The sequence below is a fragment of the Pteropus alecto genome, unplaced genomic scaffold (assembly GCF_000325575.1).
Source record: "Pteropus alecto unplaced genomic scaffold, ASM32557v1 scaffold105, whole genome shotgun sequence".
Taxonomy (NCBI): Eukaryota; Metazoa; Chordata; class Mammalia; order Chiroptera; family Pteropodidae; genus Pteropus; species Pteropus alecto.
Genome location: NW_006436294.1, coordinates 5,293,719 through 5,313,057, shown reverse-complemented (window position 1 = coordinate 5,313,057; position 19,339 = coordinate 5,293,719). Strand labels below are relative to the sequence as shown.

General features: G+C 53.1%; 1 protein-coding gene across 2 annotated transcripts in view; it reads left to right on the top strand.

Annotated features, from left to right (window-relative positions):
* The window catches only part of KCNK9 (potassium two pore domain channel subfamily K member 9), a 62,459-nt gene that overhangs the window by 38,197 nt on the left and 4,923 nt on the right, over positions 1 to 19,339 (top strand). The window contains exon 2 of one of the 2 annotated variants that reach the window (XM_006912936.2): positions 17,733 to 18,575. In XM_006912936.2, coding sequence (XP_006912998.1) covers positions 17,733 to 18,574 — 842 coding nt within the window. In that variant the 3' untranslated portion in view covers position 18,575. Of the gene's footprint in view, positions 1 to 17,732; positions 18,838 to 19,339 lie in introns of those variants that run through there. The other variant, XM_006912935.1, reaches the window with a different exon arrangement.

The window sequence follows — 19,339 nt, the reverse complement described above, 5'->3', positions numbered from 1 at the left end:
TCCCCCCACCTTCTGCTGACAGCGCGGCTGGTTCACGGGCTCGGGAACAGCGCCCGGCACAGCATCAGCCTCACGGTCATTGCTGTGCCGTCATCGTCACTGCCATTGTTGTCATCACCCTTGGACCCCTTGGTGCCCAGCATGGTGCCTGACACGTGGCAGGTGCTAAACAGTTACCTGCTGAATGAGCAAAGGTACTGGGAAAGCAGAGGTGAGGGACAACCATTCCATCCACGGCCACCTGGACTGTGACAGTCCCTTCGTAGCAAGGTAGCTATAGTGTCGTGCGTCGCCTGACGTTTCGGCCAGCGACAGCCCGAGTCCGACCGCGGCACAGCGGACAGCCCCGGTGCGCGGCAGGCTCCGCCCCCTGGCTTCGTGTCGGTGCACCCGGCGACGTTCGCACAAGGGCGGGCTCACCCAACGACACAGCTCAGAACGTGCCGTTAAACAGGGCATGGCTGCACTGGCCCGCACCCCCGGCAGTGTGCGGGGTTCCCTTCTCTCCACAGCCTCCTCAACACTGATTTCCTGTCGTGCTGAGAACGGCCATTCTAACCGGGTGTCTCGTTACGGCTTCGATTCGCATTTCCCTTAGAACTAGTGATGCTGAGCATCTTTTCGTATCTCTTGGTCCTCCGTATCTCTTCCTTGGAAAAGTGTCTGTTCAGGTCCTCTGCTCGTTTTTTAATTAGGTTGTTCGGTTTTTGTTGTTGAGTCGAATGAGCTCTTTATATATTTGGGATCACCCCCCTGTGGTTGGTGGCCTTGTTGTTTTGTGGATGGTGTCCTTGCTGTGCAGAAGTCTTTTAGTTTGAGTTAGTTCCGTTCATGTGTCTTCTTTGATTTCTTTCGATTTTGTTTTCACTGCCCTTGCTTTTGGGGTCAAGTTCGCAAACCCCTCTGAGGCCAGGGTCCCTAAGTTTAGTGTCTGTTTCTTCTATTCATTTTATTCTTTCAGGTCTTACATTCAAGTCTTTAATCTGTGTTAATTTTCGTGCGTGGTGTCAGATGGCTGTCCAGTTTCATTCTTTTGCAGGTGGCAGTTTCCCCAATACCTTTTATTGAAGCTTTCAAATTAGTTGCCCATATGCATGCGGGTTGATTTCTGGGCTCTCGATCTCGTCCGTTGGTCTGTGTGTCTGTTTTTCTGCCAACACCGTGCTGTTTTGATTATTGTACCTTCACAGTATAATTTGAAGTCAGGGAGTGCGATACCACTGGTTTTGTTCTTTTTCCTAAGGATTGGGTTGGCTATTTAGGGTCTTTTGTGGTTCCATAGGAATCCGATGATTTTTTATTCTATATTTTTGAAAAAGGCTATTGAAAAGGAATTTGGATGGAGATTACCTTAAATCTGTATATTGTTGTAAGTAATATGGCCCCTTTAACTGTTAATTCTTCCAGTCCATGAACACAGAATATCTTCCTGGTTTTTTTGTGTGTCTTCTTCGACTTCTTTCAACAGTGTCTTATAGTTTTCAACGTACAGGTCCTTCACCTCCTTCGCTCAGTTTATTCCTAGGTATGTCGTCCTTTTTGTTGCAATTATAAACGGGATTGTTTTCTTCATTTCTTTTTCTGGTACTTTTTAGTATATAGGAACACAATGAATGCGTGTACATTTTGTTTTTATCCTGCAACTTTATTTGTTTATTGTTTCTAGTAGTTTTTGTGGAGTCTTTAGGGTTTTCTGTATCTAGAATCATGTTATCTGCAAATAGCAACAGTTTTGTTTTTATTTCCAGTCTGGATGTCTGTCATTTCTTTCTCTTGCCTGATCGCTTGGCTAGAATTTCCAGTCCTATGTTGAGTAGCAGTGGCGAGAGGGCATCCTCGTCTTGTTCCTGATTCTAGAGGAAAAGTTTTCAGTTTTTCACCATGGAGCATGATATTAGCCGAGGGGTTGCCTTTGTTACGCTGAGGTACTTTCATTTCATACCCACTTATTTATTATTGAGTGTTTTTATCAAAATGAGTGTTGTATCTTGGCAGATGCTTTTTCTGCATCTGTTGAGATGATCGTGTGACTTTTATCTTTCATTCTGTTAATAAGGAGAATCATGTCGAATGATTCGCAGCTGTAGGACTAACCTTGCATCCCTGAATAGATCCCACTTGACCATGGTTTATTAAAAGGAGTGATCTTTTTAGTGTATTGTCGTATTTGATTAGCTGGCATTTTGTCTGGGGTTTCTGCATCTGTGTTCACCAGAGAAATTGGCTTGTGATTTTCTTTTGGAATGTTGTCTTTACCTGCTTTTGATATCAGGGTAATGTTGGCCTTCTAAAATGAGTTAGGAGGTATGGAGGTCTTCCTCTTCAGTTTTTTTGAATGAGGTCGAGAAGGATGGGTATTAAATCTTTAAATCTTTGGCAGAATTCATCATCAAAACTTTCCGGTCCTAGACTTCTGCTTTTTTGGGAGGTTTTTGATTACTATTTCAATTTCCTTGCTAGCGATTGGTTTAAGTTTTCTAATTCTTTGTGATTCAGTCTAAGAAGGCTGCATATTTCTAAGAATTTGTCCATTTCTTCTAGATTATTGAGTTTGGTGGCGCACAGCCTTTCATAGTATTCTTGTATAATCCTTTGTATTTCTGTTGTATCTATTGTAACTTCTCCTCCATTTTTGATTTTGAGTCTTTTTTCTAGCCAGAGGTTTGTCACTTTTGTTTATTTTTGTCCTCCATTTCATTTGTTGCTGCTCTGGTTTTTATTATTTCCTTTATTCTACTGACTTCGGGCTTTGTTCTTTTGAGGTATAATGTTAGAGTGTCTGTTTGAGATTTTCTCATCTCTCGAGCTAGGCCTGCAATATCATCAACTTCCTTCTTAGTATCAATTTTGTTGCATCTCGAATTTTTCGATATGTTGTATCTTCATTTTCATTGGTCTCTATGTATCTTTTGATCTCATTTCTTTGACTCAATAGTTCTTCAGTAGCATATTGTTTAATTTCCACATATTTGTGGGTTTTTTCCCCCACCTTTCTCCTTATAGTTAATTTCTAGTTTCACATCGGTGTAGTCAGAAAACACACTTGGTATTATTTCAGTCTTCTTACATTTATTGAGACTAGTTTTGTGCTCGAACATATTCTCCTTGAGCATGTTTCATGTCCAATTGAGAAAGAATTCTGTCGTTATTTTTGTCAGTTTGTCCCTTTAGGTCTGTTAGTAATTGCTTTGTATATTTAGGTGCTCCCAGGTTGGGTGCATATATATTGATAAATGTTACGTCTTCCTGATGGATTGTTCCCAAAGGTGGGAGAGGAAGGTCAGGGTGTCCCACCTACCCTCGCTGAAAGCAGCGGCTGGCCGGAGCCGCGTGGCGCTTCTCCTCAGGTGGCACTTGTCCCCGTGGTGCTCAGTGTCCCCACTGACCTCATGGACAAGTCCTGCTGCCCCGTGACAGACACTTACCTGGTCCTGAAGTCATCTGAGCTTGATACCACCTGCCTAAGGGAGCCAAGGGGTAGGGACAGCTTGACCGAGCACCTTGGGTCCCCTCTGCTGAGCCGCCCAGCCCGAGGCGGGGAGGGGGGCGAGGTGTGGAGCAGAGGAGGGGCGCTGTGTTTAAGGCCGTGGCACCCCGTGAACAAAGGCCCTCGGGCGTAAAGCAGAAGAAATGAGAATCACGTGCGTCTGTGACAGGCTCGTTCACACGTACATCTGTTCCAAGCTCTCGGAAACCGAAAGGCGAAATCAAAGGCCAGAGGGGAGGGACGTCGCGTGGAAGGACGCTGGACGCACCCCGCCCACGAGCAAACTCAGCTGTGCGCGACGCAGCCGGCGGCCACGCCCGCGAGATGATGAGGGCTGGAGCAGCAGCTTCTGAACCACAGGCAAGAGGAGGAGACGGGTGGAGAGGCTGGGGAGCCGCGGGAGCCCCCGCCTGGAGGAGCCAGCGAGCCCTGTCGTTACCGGCCCCTCGGCTCTGACAGGTGTGGAGAGCCGGCGCAGGGCTTCGGCCAACCTGCAGGATCGGCACAGCGCCTGCCCGGCCACCCTGTGCCGAGCCCTTTGCCTCTGAACAAAGGGAGGAGGCGAGAACAACAAGGTGTCACCACAGGCCCTGGCCTCCCTGCTGGAGCCGCCCCAGCCGAGCAGGCCAGTGCTCCAGGCGCCGTACGTGCCTGCCCAGCCTGAATCAACACCCCCAAGCTACCTGGCACAATAAGCCGACGCAGAGGTCACTTTTTCACATTTCGTACGACAAGCAAGAAAGAGACTTGTGTGCAGAAGGCTAGGGAGCCGCGGGAGCTCTCGGGGACAGAGGTGTCGGCGAGGCCAGGGTTTATCGCCCAGCTCCCTCCATGGGGCGGGCAGGGCTGTATCCAGCTGCTCCTGCCAACCTGCGAGGCTGTCGCGCTGTGTTCCTGGCCGCGTCGTCCAAGCCCATTTCAGCCCTGAACAAAAGGAGCAAGAAGGGTCAACGTGGCATTTCTATACGCACCTGGCCTCCCCGCCTGGAGCGGCTCCGGCCCCATAGGCCAGGGCCCCGGACACGTTTGGGACCCCTCGTCTCCCACCAGGCTGCCCACACCACCCGTCACATGCAGCCTACACGGAGGCGGCTTCCACAGCAGGCCACTTTTTCAAGACAGAGAGAGCGCTGTTTTGTCTAATTCATATAAACACAGAAAGTCAAACAAAATGGAAGGACAAGACTCTCTCAAATGAGAGAAAAGAAAAATCTCTAGGACAAAAAAAACCCAAAACCCGAAGGAAACAGAGATAAGTAATTTGCCTGGGAGACAATTCAAAACCGTGGTCATGCAGACGCTCACCCAACTTGAGAGGGCTAGAGGAACGGGGGGCAGGGGGGCTTGAGCAGAGTTAGAACATAGAACAAAGAGCCAGGCAGACCTGAAAAATACAGTAACTGACACGAAAAAGACATTAGGAGGAATCAGCAGATCGGCTAACGCGGGAGAACGGACTGGCAGGCTGGAAAGAGACCAGTGGGAATCGATAAGAACAGCAAAAAAGAAAAAGGATTCAAAACAACAACAACACGAGGCTAGTTGGAGGGCCCTCCGAGATTCCGTGGGGCGCACAGATGTTCTCGTTACAGGGATTCCGGCGAGGACAGAGGAAGGAACAGAAACCCGCTGTAAAGAAATCATGGCCGAAAACTTCCTAACCTGGGCCAAGAAGCAGACAGACATTCAGGCCCAGGGAGCACGGAGTTGCAGACAGGATGGACCCAAGGAGCCCCACGCCGAGACGTGGTGTCGTTAATGGCAGACGTTAAAGAGAGAGAGACAGTCTCGAAGGAGATGGGGCGGGGGAAGTGAGGACTCACATACAGCGGACCCCGTGAGACGGGGAGCTCATTTCTCAGCAGCAGCTTTACAGGCCAGAAGGGAGACGCAGCACACCTCTCGAGTGCTGAAAGGACACCTACGACCGAGCGTCACGCACCCAGCAAGGCCATCGTTCAGAACGCAAGGAGAGAGACGGGCTCTCCCGGACGAGCAGCAGCTGGAGGACCTCATGACCATTCAGCCGGCTTTGTGGAAAATGCCGAAGGGTCTTCTTTAAGCAGAAAGAAACAATTTCGAATCGTCTCCCAGGCATAACCAGAAATAAGAAACTCAGAGAAAAGAAAAAAAGAAAAAATCTCACCGGTAAAGCCGAATATTTAATACAGTAAATCAGATGTTTAAAAAGCTGCTGTGAAGGACAAAAGAAAAAAGTGTCAAATTCAGTTCAACCTACGATAGGTAGTTAGGACACGCACGACATAAAACTCATCCAAAACGTGACGTCGGTGACAGAGCGCGGAGGAGAGCACAGAAATGCAGTCCTGATAGAAGATATTGGAACACATGCCCGTCGGCTTAAAAGAGGCTGCTATGGATACAGGATGAGATACGCACACCCCGTGGACACTGGAAACCTGCAAAACATATACAAAGGAGAAAGGAAGGGAAACCGGAAAAGCACGAGGGAAGAGCTCGAGAGAGGAAGGGAGCAGAGGACGATGAAGACAGCCAGAGAACAAGAGAAGAGCAATAAGTGCATGTTCTTCCGGAATGGCTTCGAATGTAAATGGACTAAACGCTCTAACAAAAAGGCAAACGGTGGCTGAATGGATTTACAAATGCGACCCGCCAAATACCGCTTGGCGAAGGGCTGGAAAAAGATATTCCATGGAAATGAAAGAGAGAAGAGGGCTGGGGTGGCCATACTCACATCAGATAAAATAGACTGTAAGACAAAAAAATGTAAAAAGACACGAGAACCTTATACAATTATAAAGGAGTCGATCTAAAAACGGATATAACAGTCGTAACTATCTACGCCCCCGATTTAAGTACCGAAATATATAAAGCGATTCTCAATGGACGTAAAGGGAGGAATCCACAGTAATTCAATAGATTTTAACACCCCACTCACATCAATGGATAGATTATCGAGACAAAATCAATAAGGAAGTAATGACCTTAAGTGTCACATTAAGTATACTCAGAAAACTCCTAATAAATAAAAATCCAGGAATGGACAGCTTCATAGGTGAATTCTACCCAACAGTCAAAAGGAATTAATACCTATCCTTCTTAAACTATTTTGAAAAATCGCAGAGAAAGGAACGCTTCCAAACTCATTCTACGAAGCCAGAATTACCCTGATACCCAAACCGGACAAAGACCTTACAAAAAGAGAACATTATAGGTCAGTATGCTTGATGAACATAGATGCAAACCTGACTTAACAGTAAATTAAAAGGATTATACACCATGGCCAAGTGGCATTCACCCAGGGGTGCGAGGATGATTCAACATTCGTAAATTAATCGAGGTGACACATCCCATTAACAAAATAAATGCTGAAAACCACATGATCCTTTACAAAGATGCAGATGAAGCATTTGACAAAATGCATCATCACTTTATGATAACAACTCAACAAAGTGGGCAGAGAAGAAACATGTCAACATAATCAAAGCTGCGACAAACCCACAGCTAACATCATACTCAATGGTGAAAAACTGCCAGCTCTTCCTCTAAGATCAGGAACAGACGAGAGTTGCCACGCTCACCAGTTCTACTCGGCATAGTACTGGAAGTCCTAGCCAGGGCAGCGAGGCCAAAAAGGAATGAAAGACATCCGAATCAGGAAGGAAGAAGAAAAATCCTCATTTGCAGATGACATGACGACACGACATATAGAAAACCCTAAAGAAGTAAGAAATTGAAGAAGGCACAAATAAATGGAAGGATGACCATCTTGTGAAAAGGTCCTTAGTACCTATAGCACTCTAGAGATTCGAGGCAATCCCCATGAAAATTCCCATGGCTCTCTTCTCAGAATTGGAACAACTAATCCTAAAATTTATAGGGAATCATAAAAGACCCCAAATAGCCAAATAAATTTTGAGAAAGAACAACGTGGGTGGTATCACGCTCCCTGAGATGGAACTTTAAAGTTACAATAATCAGAACAGCATGGTACTGTCATAAAAACAGCCATATAGCAATGGAGTACAACACAGAGCCCGGAGGAGATAAATCATCACTTACGTGGTCGATTAACGTAGGACACAGGAGGCAAGGATGTACGATGGGGTGAGGACAGCCTCTTCAGTACGTGGCATCGGGAAAACTGAAATCGGACTACTTTCTTATACCATACAGAGAAAATCAACTCAAAATGAATTAAAGCCTTAGATGTAAGACCCAAAACCAAACCCTACAACTCCCAGGAGAAAACACAGGCGGAAAGCTCTTTGTCATTGCCCTGAGCAATAGCCTTTTGCATAAGTCTCCCCAGACAAGGGAAAGAATGGAAAATAAACAAGTGAGAAGCCATTCAGCTCAGAAATGTTTGCACAGCTAAGGAATCCATCAGCAACGTGAAAGGGCGACCTACTGAACGGGAGAAGATCTTGCAAATGATACGTCCTATAGAGGCACGAAATCTGAAATAATAAGGCACTCATTCAACTTAACACCGAAAAAACAATCAATCCAATGAAAAAAAAAATGGGCAGAGGACCTGAATAGACATTTCTCCATATGGGACGTACAGATGCAAAAGAGTGTGGAGGTCCCTCCAGAAATTAAAAAGGGAGCTTCCATATGATCCAGCAGTCTCATTTCTGCGCATTTACCTGAAGAGAACAAAAACACTAATTCGAAAAGACGCCCGCACCTGTCTGTGCACCGCAGCATTATTTACAACAGCCAGGACGTGGGAGCGCCCAGGAGCCCGTCCGCGGAGGTCCGGATACAGAAGTGGTCTGCAGAGTCACCGGAGGACCGCTCAGCCACAAAACGGGACGGAATCTTGCCATGCGTGACAGCAGGAGTGGACCCAGAGGGTGCGATGCTACGCGAAATCAGCCAGAGAAAGACAAACACCGCATGATTTCATTCGCACGCAGTCTAGAAAAACAAAAGTGAACGGACAAAACAGAAACATACCCGTAGTGCAGAAAACTAGCCGATGGCTCTACATGGGAGGGGACGGGGGAGAAAGGAGGGAAGAGCCCGGTACGGTGCCGGGGGCGGCCCCGGTGCTCGGCGCCCGTACCTGGCGGTCCCGTCTGTGACGCTCCTCACCGCGGGCGGCCCGCCTGGGCGGAGGCCGGTGCTGCCATCCGGGCTCAGGACAGACCGAGCTGTGAGCCGAGGACGCGTTGTCCTGAAGCCGAGCAGATGAAGAGAGGTCGGGCCCGGCTGCGCAGCCTCTGGGGCGGGGTGCTCCACTCTGCCTGGGAGCCGGGGACACCGGGGCGCTGTCGATGGAGAGGGTCTGGGAGAGCCGTGGCTCTGGGCTGTGTGTGTGTGTGTCTGTGTGTGTGTGTCTCTGTATCTGTGTATGTGTCTCTGTGTGTGTCTCTCTGTGTGTGTCTCTGTGCGTGTGTCTCTGTCTGTCTCTGTGTGTGTGTGTCTCTGTGTGCGTGTCTCTGTGTTCCCGCAGGTGCTGGCTGCAGCCTTTTTAGACAGAGATCAACACAGGGTGGCTTCGTGGCAATCGAATATGGCCCACGTTAGATGTGTGTCCTTGGGCAAGTGACTCGGCTGAAGTCATTCCATCCCCCGGTCCGGGAGGCTGGGACTGTTATTATTCTCAATTTACCAACAAGGAAACCGAGGACGGAGGGCCATGTGTCGGGCCGTGTTCCACGATTTTACGCGCATCCACGTTTCTGTTAATGATTCGGCAGAGTGAGCGGGGCTGCTAATGTTTTTCAGTTTTATCTTGCTGCTTTTCTATTACTTCTCAGGAGTGTCTCGGGCCACAGAGGTGTGTGCGCGCGTGTATGCACATGTGTGTGTGTGCATGTCCATGTGCACTCATGTGCATATGCGTTTGCATCTCTGTGTGCATATATGCGTGTGCAGAGGTGTGTGCGCGCGTGTATGCACATGTCTGCGTGTGCATGTCCGTGTGCACTCGTGTGCGTATGCGTCTGCGTCTCTGTGTGCATATGTGCGTGTGCAGAGGTGTGTGTGTGTGTGGGTGTGTGGGCGCATGTGCGCAGGGGCTGTCAGTACCCTAGAGCAGGTCGTACAGTACAGTCATGGCCACGTCCCAGGCCGTGCCCCACTGCTAATGCGACGTCCTCAAGATCACACAGCTACTCCTGTCCCTCAGACCCAGTGCTGTCACCTGTGAGGTAGACAGGTAGGACAGGCTGCAGCAGGGACTGTCCGCGTCCGCACCGACGGCCGGCTCCCCTCGGGATCATGCAGGAGACGATGACCAGGGCCGCGATGTCGGCCTGTGCATACTCGCTCTGTGTTCAGCCTCCGTGCTGGTAAATAGCCAGCTCTGCCTTGTCACCGTGAGCTGGGTGTGGTCGCTGTCCCTGCATACAGCAGGGCCTGTGTCCTCACAGCCGCCCTCCCCACTCCCCATCCTGAGTCCTGTCTTCAGGCAGAGCGAGGGGCGGGGGCAGGGGTGTGGACGGGGTGGGGAGGGGGAGACAGAATTCCATGAGGCTGGTTTTCAGGGGCCAGGCCTGGAAACCTGCTGGCTGGCGCTGACTCCTGCAACCATGCCTCCTTGTATGGGACCGTGCGGGCCAGCCGTGTGCCCAGGGGCAGGAGGTTACCTCTGCGGGTGGGCCTGCAGCCTCTGCTGCTTCTGGACAGAATGAGCAGCTCTCAGAATGTGAGGCTCTGGGGGCATGTGCTACCCCCGGACCCTGCCATGTGCCAACACTGTGTGAGCACGAAGCAAGCTGAGTCTCAGAGCATGCTGAGAACGGGCTGGGGGCCCCCCTGAGGCCCAGCACTGACCCCGGGTGGCCCTGGCCACCCCGCTTCCCTTTAGAGCCCTCTCTGCACTGGGAGGTCCGGGGAGCTAGCAGAATGCAGAGTCCCGGGCTCCGGGACTGGGCTGGCAACGCCACCCAGCCGACCTCACGAACCAGGGTGGGCAGCAATGCTTTCGAAGCCCCAGACACACACCTCTCACCTTCATTTCAGCTGACGAGACATCGGAGCGGCACGGAGGGCAGCGGTGCGTCGTGTCCACGCTTGCCTTGGGCCTCCCTGCCCCGTTGACCTCACGGGCTTGAATCAAGCTCCTTTCACAGATCAGGACGCCAGGCTCGGCGTCCTCCTGACTGCATCACTTAGACCCCTGTGCACCTGGAGCTCCTTTGGGAATTCGAGTAAGGTGGCATTCCGGAGAAGGTGGCATCTTCTCCACCTTCTGGGAGAGGGGAGGACTCTGCCCTGTGGTGGGACAGAACTGTGTTGCGAGCACAGCAGGGCAGGTGGCCGCGGGGGCCACGGCGGTCCCCGGGGGTGGCCGGCACTTAGGGCCATGAGTAACTTGGCCTTCAAGGCTCCGTCCCTCCCCCTGTGCGAGTCCTGCCTGCTCCCTCCGCCATGAACTCCTGGGCACATAGCCCTACAAGAGAGTCTCCCCAGCAGGCAGAAATAAAGCGCGAGTTGGAATATTTCTGATTCGGTGTCACTGCAGTTATTATGTCGTTAATGAGCGGGTGTTAACAGGGATTAAGCTTCATTTTAACTTTTCTTATTCTACCTGGACTTTTCACAAGAGCCAGGTTTTATGTAATGTTTCCTAGGAACTTTATTATTAGATTTGTTTTTTTACGTTTCCTTGTCTTTTGGGGGGGGATGGGAGGGAGGGACACTGGGATGCAAGAGGAGAAGTCGCTGCGAAGGGAAGGAGGGGACCAGCAGGAAAAGGCCGGCGTCTCCGGAGGCCCCGCTAACTGGAAGGTGGGCAGCACCTCCTCTGCGGTGCGGGCCGGGGGAGGACAGGGACTCAGGGCCCCCCACCCGGCAGTCTAGCTTTCGGGCTTACAAGGACAACACAGGGCCCCCCACTTTTCTCATCCAGGCGACGGAGGGAACCCTGCTCACCTGGCACAGTGTCCCCACAAGAATAAAAACACGGAGGGCCCGTAAAGCGTTTTCTCCCAGTTCCTGGGGCTGCACACGTGCGTCCCCGGGAAATGGCTGTGGTCATGGTCATCGTGTTATCATTGTTGATGTCTTTGATCAGTGCTGCCATTGACTGATGGTAACTTCTGGAAAGACGCTCATCACATTACAAGCACGGCATCTGCCTGGAGGATGAATGGCTGCTCCCTGTGGCTCCTGGGGGGCTGGATGCGGTCCCCGGGGAGCGGGCTGTCCGCGCTGCGGCAGCCCGGTGCCCGCAGCCGCCCCGCCGCCCACCAGAGGGCGCCCTTGCATCTCCGGTGCGGGCTCCCGCTGTCCGAGCCTCTTCAGCGGGCGGGCCCTGAGACCATCTTTCCAGCCCATTAAACGCTTTATTGGCCACGTTTTATATGAAAATCTCTCTTCAAAAGCAAATTCATTTGGTGGATGTGGGACCTCAAGTCTCTTCCAACAATTCGGCCCCATGCTTCTGTGGTTCCGGGCGTCGGACGTCTGCGTGGCTCGGAGGGGCTGTGCCTTGGCCTGTCCCGCTCCTGATGGCTGTCCCTTCAGGTGGGAGGTGGGAGCCGGGACCCTGGTGGGTGCCTCCTCAGAGCCCCAACAGGCCTGTGAGAGGGGGCGGCATTGCCGTCTTCCGGATGGAGGAGGCTGGCTGGGCCATCACCGTTGCTGCTGCTCAGAAGGGTCATTCCCATCTACCGCCCACCGCTGTGCCCCTGTGACGAGTCCACACCCCGCCTGAGGGGCTTCCTGATGCCCGCCCTGCGGCCTCACTGCGGGGACCGGAGGGGATGTCCGGCTGCCCAGGCTGTTTCCTCATCCCTGAAATGGGGAGATGACACTTGAATTGATCCCCACTGGCTCCTCACGCAGAAAATGGGGCCCCAGAGGTGCAGCCCCAGAGCAGGGAGTAGGCCCAGCTGGAGTGGGGCCAGAGTTTTTGTGATCCCACTGTCCAGGAGATGCTGGGCCCTCTGCAGGGTCCCCTGAGTGACAAGCACGGCCCAATGTCCAGGCATGTCCATTTGGCACAGCCACGGGGAGGGGGCGCCAGGCTGGCCCGAGTGCAGAGGCTGTGAGGCCGGCAGGCCCTGCCCTCACCCGGTGTCCCCCGACCCGGCCTCCCCAGCCCTCCAGGAAGGGGCTCCCTGGGCTCCCCGAGGGGGTCTTCCCACAGGGCCTCCCAGGGGACAGAAGGGAAAGGCCTGTCATGACCTGTTGTCAGAAACATGTGCCTTGCAAGCTTTTGCATATTTTTTAAAAAATTATTTTTAGCCTCTTAAGAAATAAAATGAAGGGAAACCAGAAGGGAGTGACTAATAAAAAAGTCTACGAGGAAATCGCTCTGTTGTTAAATCAAACTCCAACTCTGTCAGACTCTCCTCCAGAGAACAGAGTGCCGGCCCGAGCCCCAGGTCCCCAGTCCCCAGGCCTCCGGAGGCCCCGAGAAAGGCCGAGGGCTTGGCATCCGCGGGCCTGGGCACAGAGCCTCTGCCCCGTCACCTGTGGAATCGCAGAGCGCCCCGTGGGGCGGAGTCGCCCCGGGGACTGGAGGAGGGGCCTCGGCCTGGCAGGGTGACCCCGCCCCCACAGGTGCTGCCCCTCAGCACTCTGGGCCCACCTGTGTGGGTGACGTGCCTCCCGCCCTTATCTGCGCATCTGTGAAACAGGACCGACTCGGCTCACCGTGACGGGCGGGGCGGGGGGAACGTCGGGGGGACCCTTGGGGGACCCGGCGTTTGGCGGGCCACCCACTGACGTCCCCCTGCTGCCTGCTTTCATTCCCCTCCCTTTTCTTCTCCCTTTTCTCTAGTTCAGGAGCTTCTGACCTCCGCTTTGGACAAACAGATGGTCTGTTTTCTCTTGTTTCGTGTGGCCGGTAGCACATTTAAAAACGTTTAGACACCAGTTAGATCCCCCACTGAAAAAAATCCACATTTCCAGCTTCTCTTTTGAAATTGGGAAAGCAGGGTCCCCCTGGCCGCAGCCCGGGTTGCTGTGGCCCCCCAGCCAGCCACCGCCTGCCCGCACACCTGCTCCGCCTCGGCGATGGGGGGCGTGGCTTGCGTATGAGACCACGTGACCGGCAGGGGCGCTCGGACTGCAAAGCGCTGGTGTCAGTGCAAAACTGTTATTCATTATTTGTTGTCACGCTGAGGCATAGGACATGTTGAGTGTTGATCGGTTGCAATCAAAACACTGGCAGAAGCCAGGAGGATTACTGGGAGACAGGCTGGAACGTCAGTGCGTGGGACCGAGTCTCGGCTGGGTGCAGACACCGGGGCGGAGCAATGTCCCCTGCCTCAGACATTCTATTCTGTGGGCGAGCTTAGCCTCATGGTGCTGCAATGACATCATGGCTCCGGACGTCACACTCTAGGTCCCTTCGAGTCTGGCGTGAAAGCAGTAGGCTCATCGGTTCAGGGCTTGGCTGGCAACCCAGTCGGAGCCGGCGCGGAGCATCCGCCCCTCTTAGGGTGGACGGAGACCTGCACAGAAGCCGGAGCCCGTGTGGCACCCTGGGAAGTCAGGCCTGTTACATCGTGACACAGGTGACCCGACCTGGGGCAGCCCTGACACCTGGTGTCCGTTTCAGATGATAGAAAGAATGTGGAAACGCTTTGTAAGCCATAAACCGTAGTTTTCTGTAACCTCGTAAGGACCTGCGCTGCCCACGCCCCTCTCCCCGTCCCCCGTGGGCCCGAGGCTCATCTGCTGTTCCGGGTTTTGCAGATGCTGGGTCTTAATAATCGTGCAGAGCTCCTCGGGGGACATGAGCAGGGGCCACTGCCAGGGGAGGCTGAGCTGGGGGCATGTCGCAGCTGAAGTGGGGAGCCAGCCAGGAAGCATGGGGGCCGAGGGCAGCACCGCCCCTTCCCAAAGCCGCCCCGAGTCATTCTTTAATGGAATCTGTGCCTGTTGAATTCCTACCAGCATGAAACCTTGTATGTCCTTTATAAATATTTCATTCTCTTCCAGCAGCAAATTTCCAGATACCCGAATGCCTGCGTGGCCATCTCCTGCCCTGGGCAGGCAGTCTGTCCCTGGCCCTGGGCAGTTGTGGGCTGAAGGATACAGTCATGATCACCCACACCTGGCACCTGGCCTTGGCATCCGCTTCTGCTCAGGGAACAGCCACGCCTCCCCGGGAGACAGGGATTGCAGTGAACTTGACAGAGTCAGGACTCAGATGTGGGCAGTCTCGTCACTCCAGTGCAGCGTCCTGGAGTGGGACCTCAAAGCCGGGTGGATTGCTTCTGGCAGAGGCATCGGGGTGGGCTTCTGGGAGAGGCACACCACAGCCAGGAGGCCTTACAAACTGTGAAGTGCTGTGTGAGTCTGCAGCCATTTATGGCCAGCTGTTGATGGGAGTGGATTCCCAGGGAGCAGGAAGGAGCCACACACCGTTCTCAAACACCGGAGTGCCAGGAGTCCGGCGGTCATACGGCCCAGCGGCCTCATTCACTTCTCATAGTGGACGCTCGTGCCGTCTTTAATGAAGCGCTGAGCCGGCCTGGGAAACTTCTGCTGGCGCTGGGAAGTCTCACAGGAGTCCTGCGAGCCACAGCTGGCTCTTCGGGGAGCCCCAGAGCCGATAGAAGTGATTAGTTTTATTACCCTCCTTCTCTGGAGCCTATTCATTTTGTTTTATTTCGTTAGCCAGCTGCAGCCAAGAGAGGCGGGCCCCTTCCCTGCACAGCCTCTCCAGGACAGAGCAAAGGGACCCACTGAGTGCTCGAAGGGGCTGTGAAGACCCACTGGCTGCTGCCGTCGCGGGCGGGCTCGGGTCGGCTCAGGACAGCCGGGGCCCCCAGGTGGGCCGAGAAGGCGGAAATCATTTGCACAGCTATGCGTCCCTTGTAATTCCGAGCACTTCCTCTGTGCCAGGCTCGGGGACACCCAGGGGTGAATCGGGAGTGGGCTCTGCCCTCCTCAGACCTCAAGTCTGGCCAGGGGACAGTGGAAGGAAGCTGAGGTGCGTCCCAGTCCGGTGCGTGTCGCAGGCATGCATGCGGTTACTCCACCCGACGTACATGTCCAGAGTTCCAAGTGTGCCCCATGTGTGTCCTGTGAAGCACCCACAGATGTATTCATGAAGTGGGGCCCAAACCTCAGAGACGGTCATCTCTCGTGCTGTCCCACGAACGCGTCTTGCTAAGGGTCGCCCTCACCGTAGCAGACTGGTGAGTTACTGCGAGTCATCGAAACGATCCCGTCTTTCATTCTGCAGTGGGACAGATGGCAGGGGAGTGACAATCCTGAGGCAGGGTGGTCGGGTGTGTGGCTGTCCCGGCCATAGGAAGGAGACCGCTTCTGGGGGTTCAGGGGAGGCCTGAGCCCCGGGGTACAGTTTTCGGCTCTGAAAATGCGGTATTGGTTCCCTCCAGTAAACATCTCACATTCGGGACTGTTGGCTAATGTCACCACCTTATTAACTTCCAACGATCTGCCATTCGACATCCACCTGGCTTTTGTATCGGCTGCACAGGTGAGCTGTCTTGAGGTGCAGCGGGATTTTCAACCCCGCGTTTTGTGTAAATGTAAACACTTGTTTATCGAGGCGTGTTTCACTCCTTCCCGAAGACCCGAGCTCCACTGGGATCAGTCCCCAGCGGGCAGCAGCACCTTTGTGAATAATCAGGCTGTGAGGGTCTGTTGGTTGGTAACACGTGTTTTAGGTTATTGTTTTTGTTTGTTTGTTTAATCTGAACATATATTTTGCCTTCATTCTTAAGGGATATGTTCTCTGGGTGGACGATTCCGAGCTGACAGCCTTTTTACGAGCCCTTTCAAGGTGCTGTCCCTCTGTTCCTGGCCTCCATCCCTGACGATTAGAACTGAGAGGTTCTCACTGTTGTAAACTCAAGTAGTTGCCCGCCCCCTGCCCCCCCAACCGCGATGCATTGTTTCTCTGGCTGCCTTCAAGATTCTCTCCTTGGGTATCAGCAGTTTGACTCTGAGGTGTGGTTTTCTTTGTATTTGTTCTGCTTGGGATTCACTCAGCTTCTTGAATCCGTAAGTGTGTCTTTTACCCAATTTGGTTAGTTTGGGTTATTGTTTCTTTATATTTTTGTCTTATTCTCTCTTTTCCTTCTAAGACGCCTTTTGGTATTGTCCTATAGCTCTCTGAGGCTTTATTTGCTTTTGATCTTTATGCCTCTCTGTCCTTCGGTTTGGATAATTTCTACCGACATCCTTTGCTCCCCCCTTCAGCTTTTCTGTTCCCTCATTCTTTGCTTCCTGGTCTGACTCTGACTGTCATGTCATCTCTCCTCTCTTGCAAGGGCTGTGGGGTTTCTGAGGGGTCAGAGCCCAGTGCCGGCTCAGCGGCAATGAGGGCCAGAGAGGATGAAGAGAAGGCCTCCTGGAGGCAAGCACGTGATATCATCTCTCTAGGGAGATGTGGCCTCTGGGGCAGGTGGGAAGCGGCACGTGTTCATGCCAAGGGAGAGACGGGCAGACTGAACATAAGCGATGGTAGAGGGGTAAGCTGGAGCAGTCGGCGTACCCGGGGGGCCTGGCACACTCGGGGTATGGTCTGTGGCTCCACCTGGGGCACGAATCCAGGACCTTCTGCGAGAAAAGCAGAGGTGCTAACCGCTACACTGCTTTCTCTTTTCTGACAAGTCTACATGCCACAAATTTATTCCTCTATGAGAAATATTTTGCGTGCTAAGTATTCATTCCTCTAGGTATGGGGGATACAGCAGTGAACAAAAATCTTGTCCTTGGGGTGTTTTTACTCCATCTGTGGTGATCTGTCTTGACTCAAACCCTCTACTTTTAAGCCTCATACTTGGTAGCTGAAAACTATCTGTTCAAATCCCAGCTCTTAAGAAATCAAATTACCCTGCTATTACGTAACTCACTTTTCTCGTCAGTGGTGTTGGACTCATTATACCTGTTTCGTAGGGTCATTATCAGGTTGGAAGGAGGCAACGGACGCCAAGGAGTCCGCGTAGAGCCTGGCATACAATGTTCAGCGTTCCTGGACTATTGACCCTTACCATTGGTCCATGGTGGGCATAGTTAATTCTGTCCTTTGGGATTGGGTACCTTTGCGGTTTTCTTAGTAGCAAATATGCTGTTTTTTTGTTTTGTTTTGTTTTTTTTAAAAAAACTTTGCGTTGCTCTAAGAAGAGCCATGAAACGCCCCCCGCCCCATCCCACCAACCTTCTTTTCCTACTGAAAGGCCCCAAATCACCACCAAACTGCAGAGGGCATTTCTTCACTGATTCTTCCCTGTTCTCCTGACCCCCCCATTTTTTTCCCCGCCCCCCACCCCGCGCAGGACCCGCCTCACGCCCTGTTCTCTTGCCCCTCCCCCAGGTTACGGGCACGCCGCCCCCGGCACCGACGCGGGCAAGGCCTTCTGCATGTTCTACGCGGTGCTGGGCATCCCGCTGACGCTGGTCATGTTCCAGAGCCTGGGCGAGCGCATGAATACCTTCGTGCGCTACCTGCTGAAGCGCATCAAGAAGTGCTGCGGCCTGCGCAACACCGAGGTGTCCATGGAGAACATGGTGACCGTGGGCTTCTTCTCATGCATGGGGACGCTGTGCATCGGGGCGGCCGCCTTCTCCCAGTGCGAGGAGTGGAGCTTCTTCCACGCCTACTACTACTGCTTCATCACGTTGACTACCATCGGGTTCGGGGACTACGTGGCCCTGCAGACCAAGGGCGCCCTGCAGAAGAAGCCGCTCTACGTGGCCTTTAGCTTTATGTACATCCTGGTGGGGCTCACGGTCATCGGGGCCTTCCTCAACCTGGTGGTCCTGAGGTTCTTGACCATGAACAGCGAGGACGAGCGGCGGGACGCCGAGGAGAGGGCGTCGCTGGCGGGGAACCGCAACAGCATGGTCATCCACATGGCCGAGGAGGCGCGGCGGGGCCGGCCGCGGCCCAAGGCGGACGCGGCCGACCTGCAGTCCGTGTGCTCCTGCACCTGCTACCGGCCGCAGGACCTCGGCGGCCGGCCCGCGGCGCACCAGAACGCCTTCGGCGCCAAGCTCGCCCCCCAGTACTTCCGCTCCATCTCCTACAAGATCGAGGAGATCTCACCAAGCACATTAAAAAACAGCCTCTTCCCCTCCCCCATCAGCTCCATTTCTCCCGGGTTACACAGCTTTACCGACCACCACAGGCTGATGCGACGTCGGAAGTCCATTTAGGGCGCGGGGGAGGGCAATGTGGACCGACGAGTCGTCTGTTGTGTTAAGTTCCAGTGGCCCGAGGCGTCTTTTCTTCCTTATTTATTTATTATCCTCCTTTACCGTTGTTATTGTTATTGTGATTGTCACCGTCATTACTTTCTCTCCTTCCGTGGTTTCGTTTCTTCCCTGCCTGGCCAGCGAGACAGAGCAGGCCAAAGGGGAAAGAAAGGCCCGTGCTCCTCTGAAACTCGCATCTGAGCATGAAGCATGGATTTCTTCCTCGCCAGCGACGAATGCCTTACATCTCTCCCCGGCCTGCCCCAGCTGGGGGGCGGGGGGCCTCCCCACGACAGGCGCGAGACCCAGACCGCAGACAGACCGAGAGGACGCCCGACCCAAAGCTGCGCACCTTCAGGCGCCCCCCACAGTGCTGCCTCCGACCCAAGTCCCCTCTTTCCTCTTCAAGGAGTGGGTGGCGGTGTGCACGTGTGTGTGTGTGTACACGTGCGTGGCGGAGCGTGTGTGTGTACACGTGCGTGGTAGAGCGTGTGTATGAGTGCACACACGAGTGTGCTGCCGTGCGTGTGTGTACCATGGGACAAAATGGGAAGTATCAGGTGTTCATTTTTCCATCACAGTTTTGTTAATAGCTTGCTTTCAGCTGCTTCCAAACCAAACAGGAAAACGAAACCCACAAGGTTTTTGATTTATCATCTAGCCCAATCTAGCATGTTCCATCAGCAGTCTTTATCCCAGATGTGTCATGACCATATTTTTAAAATG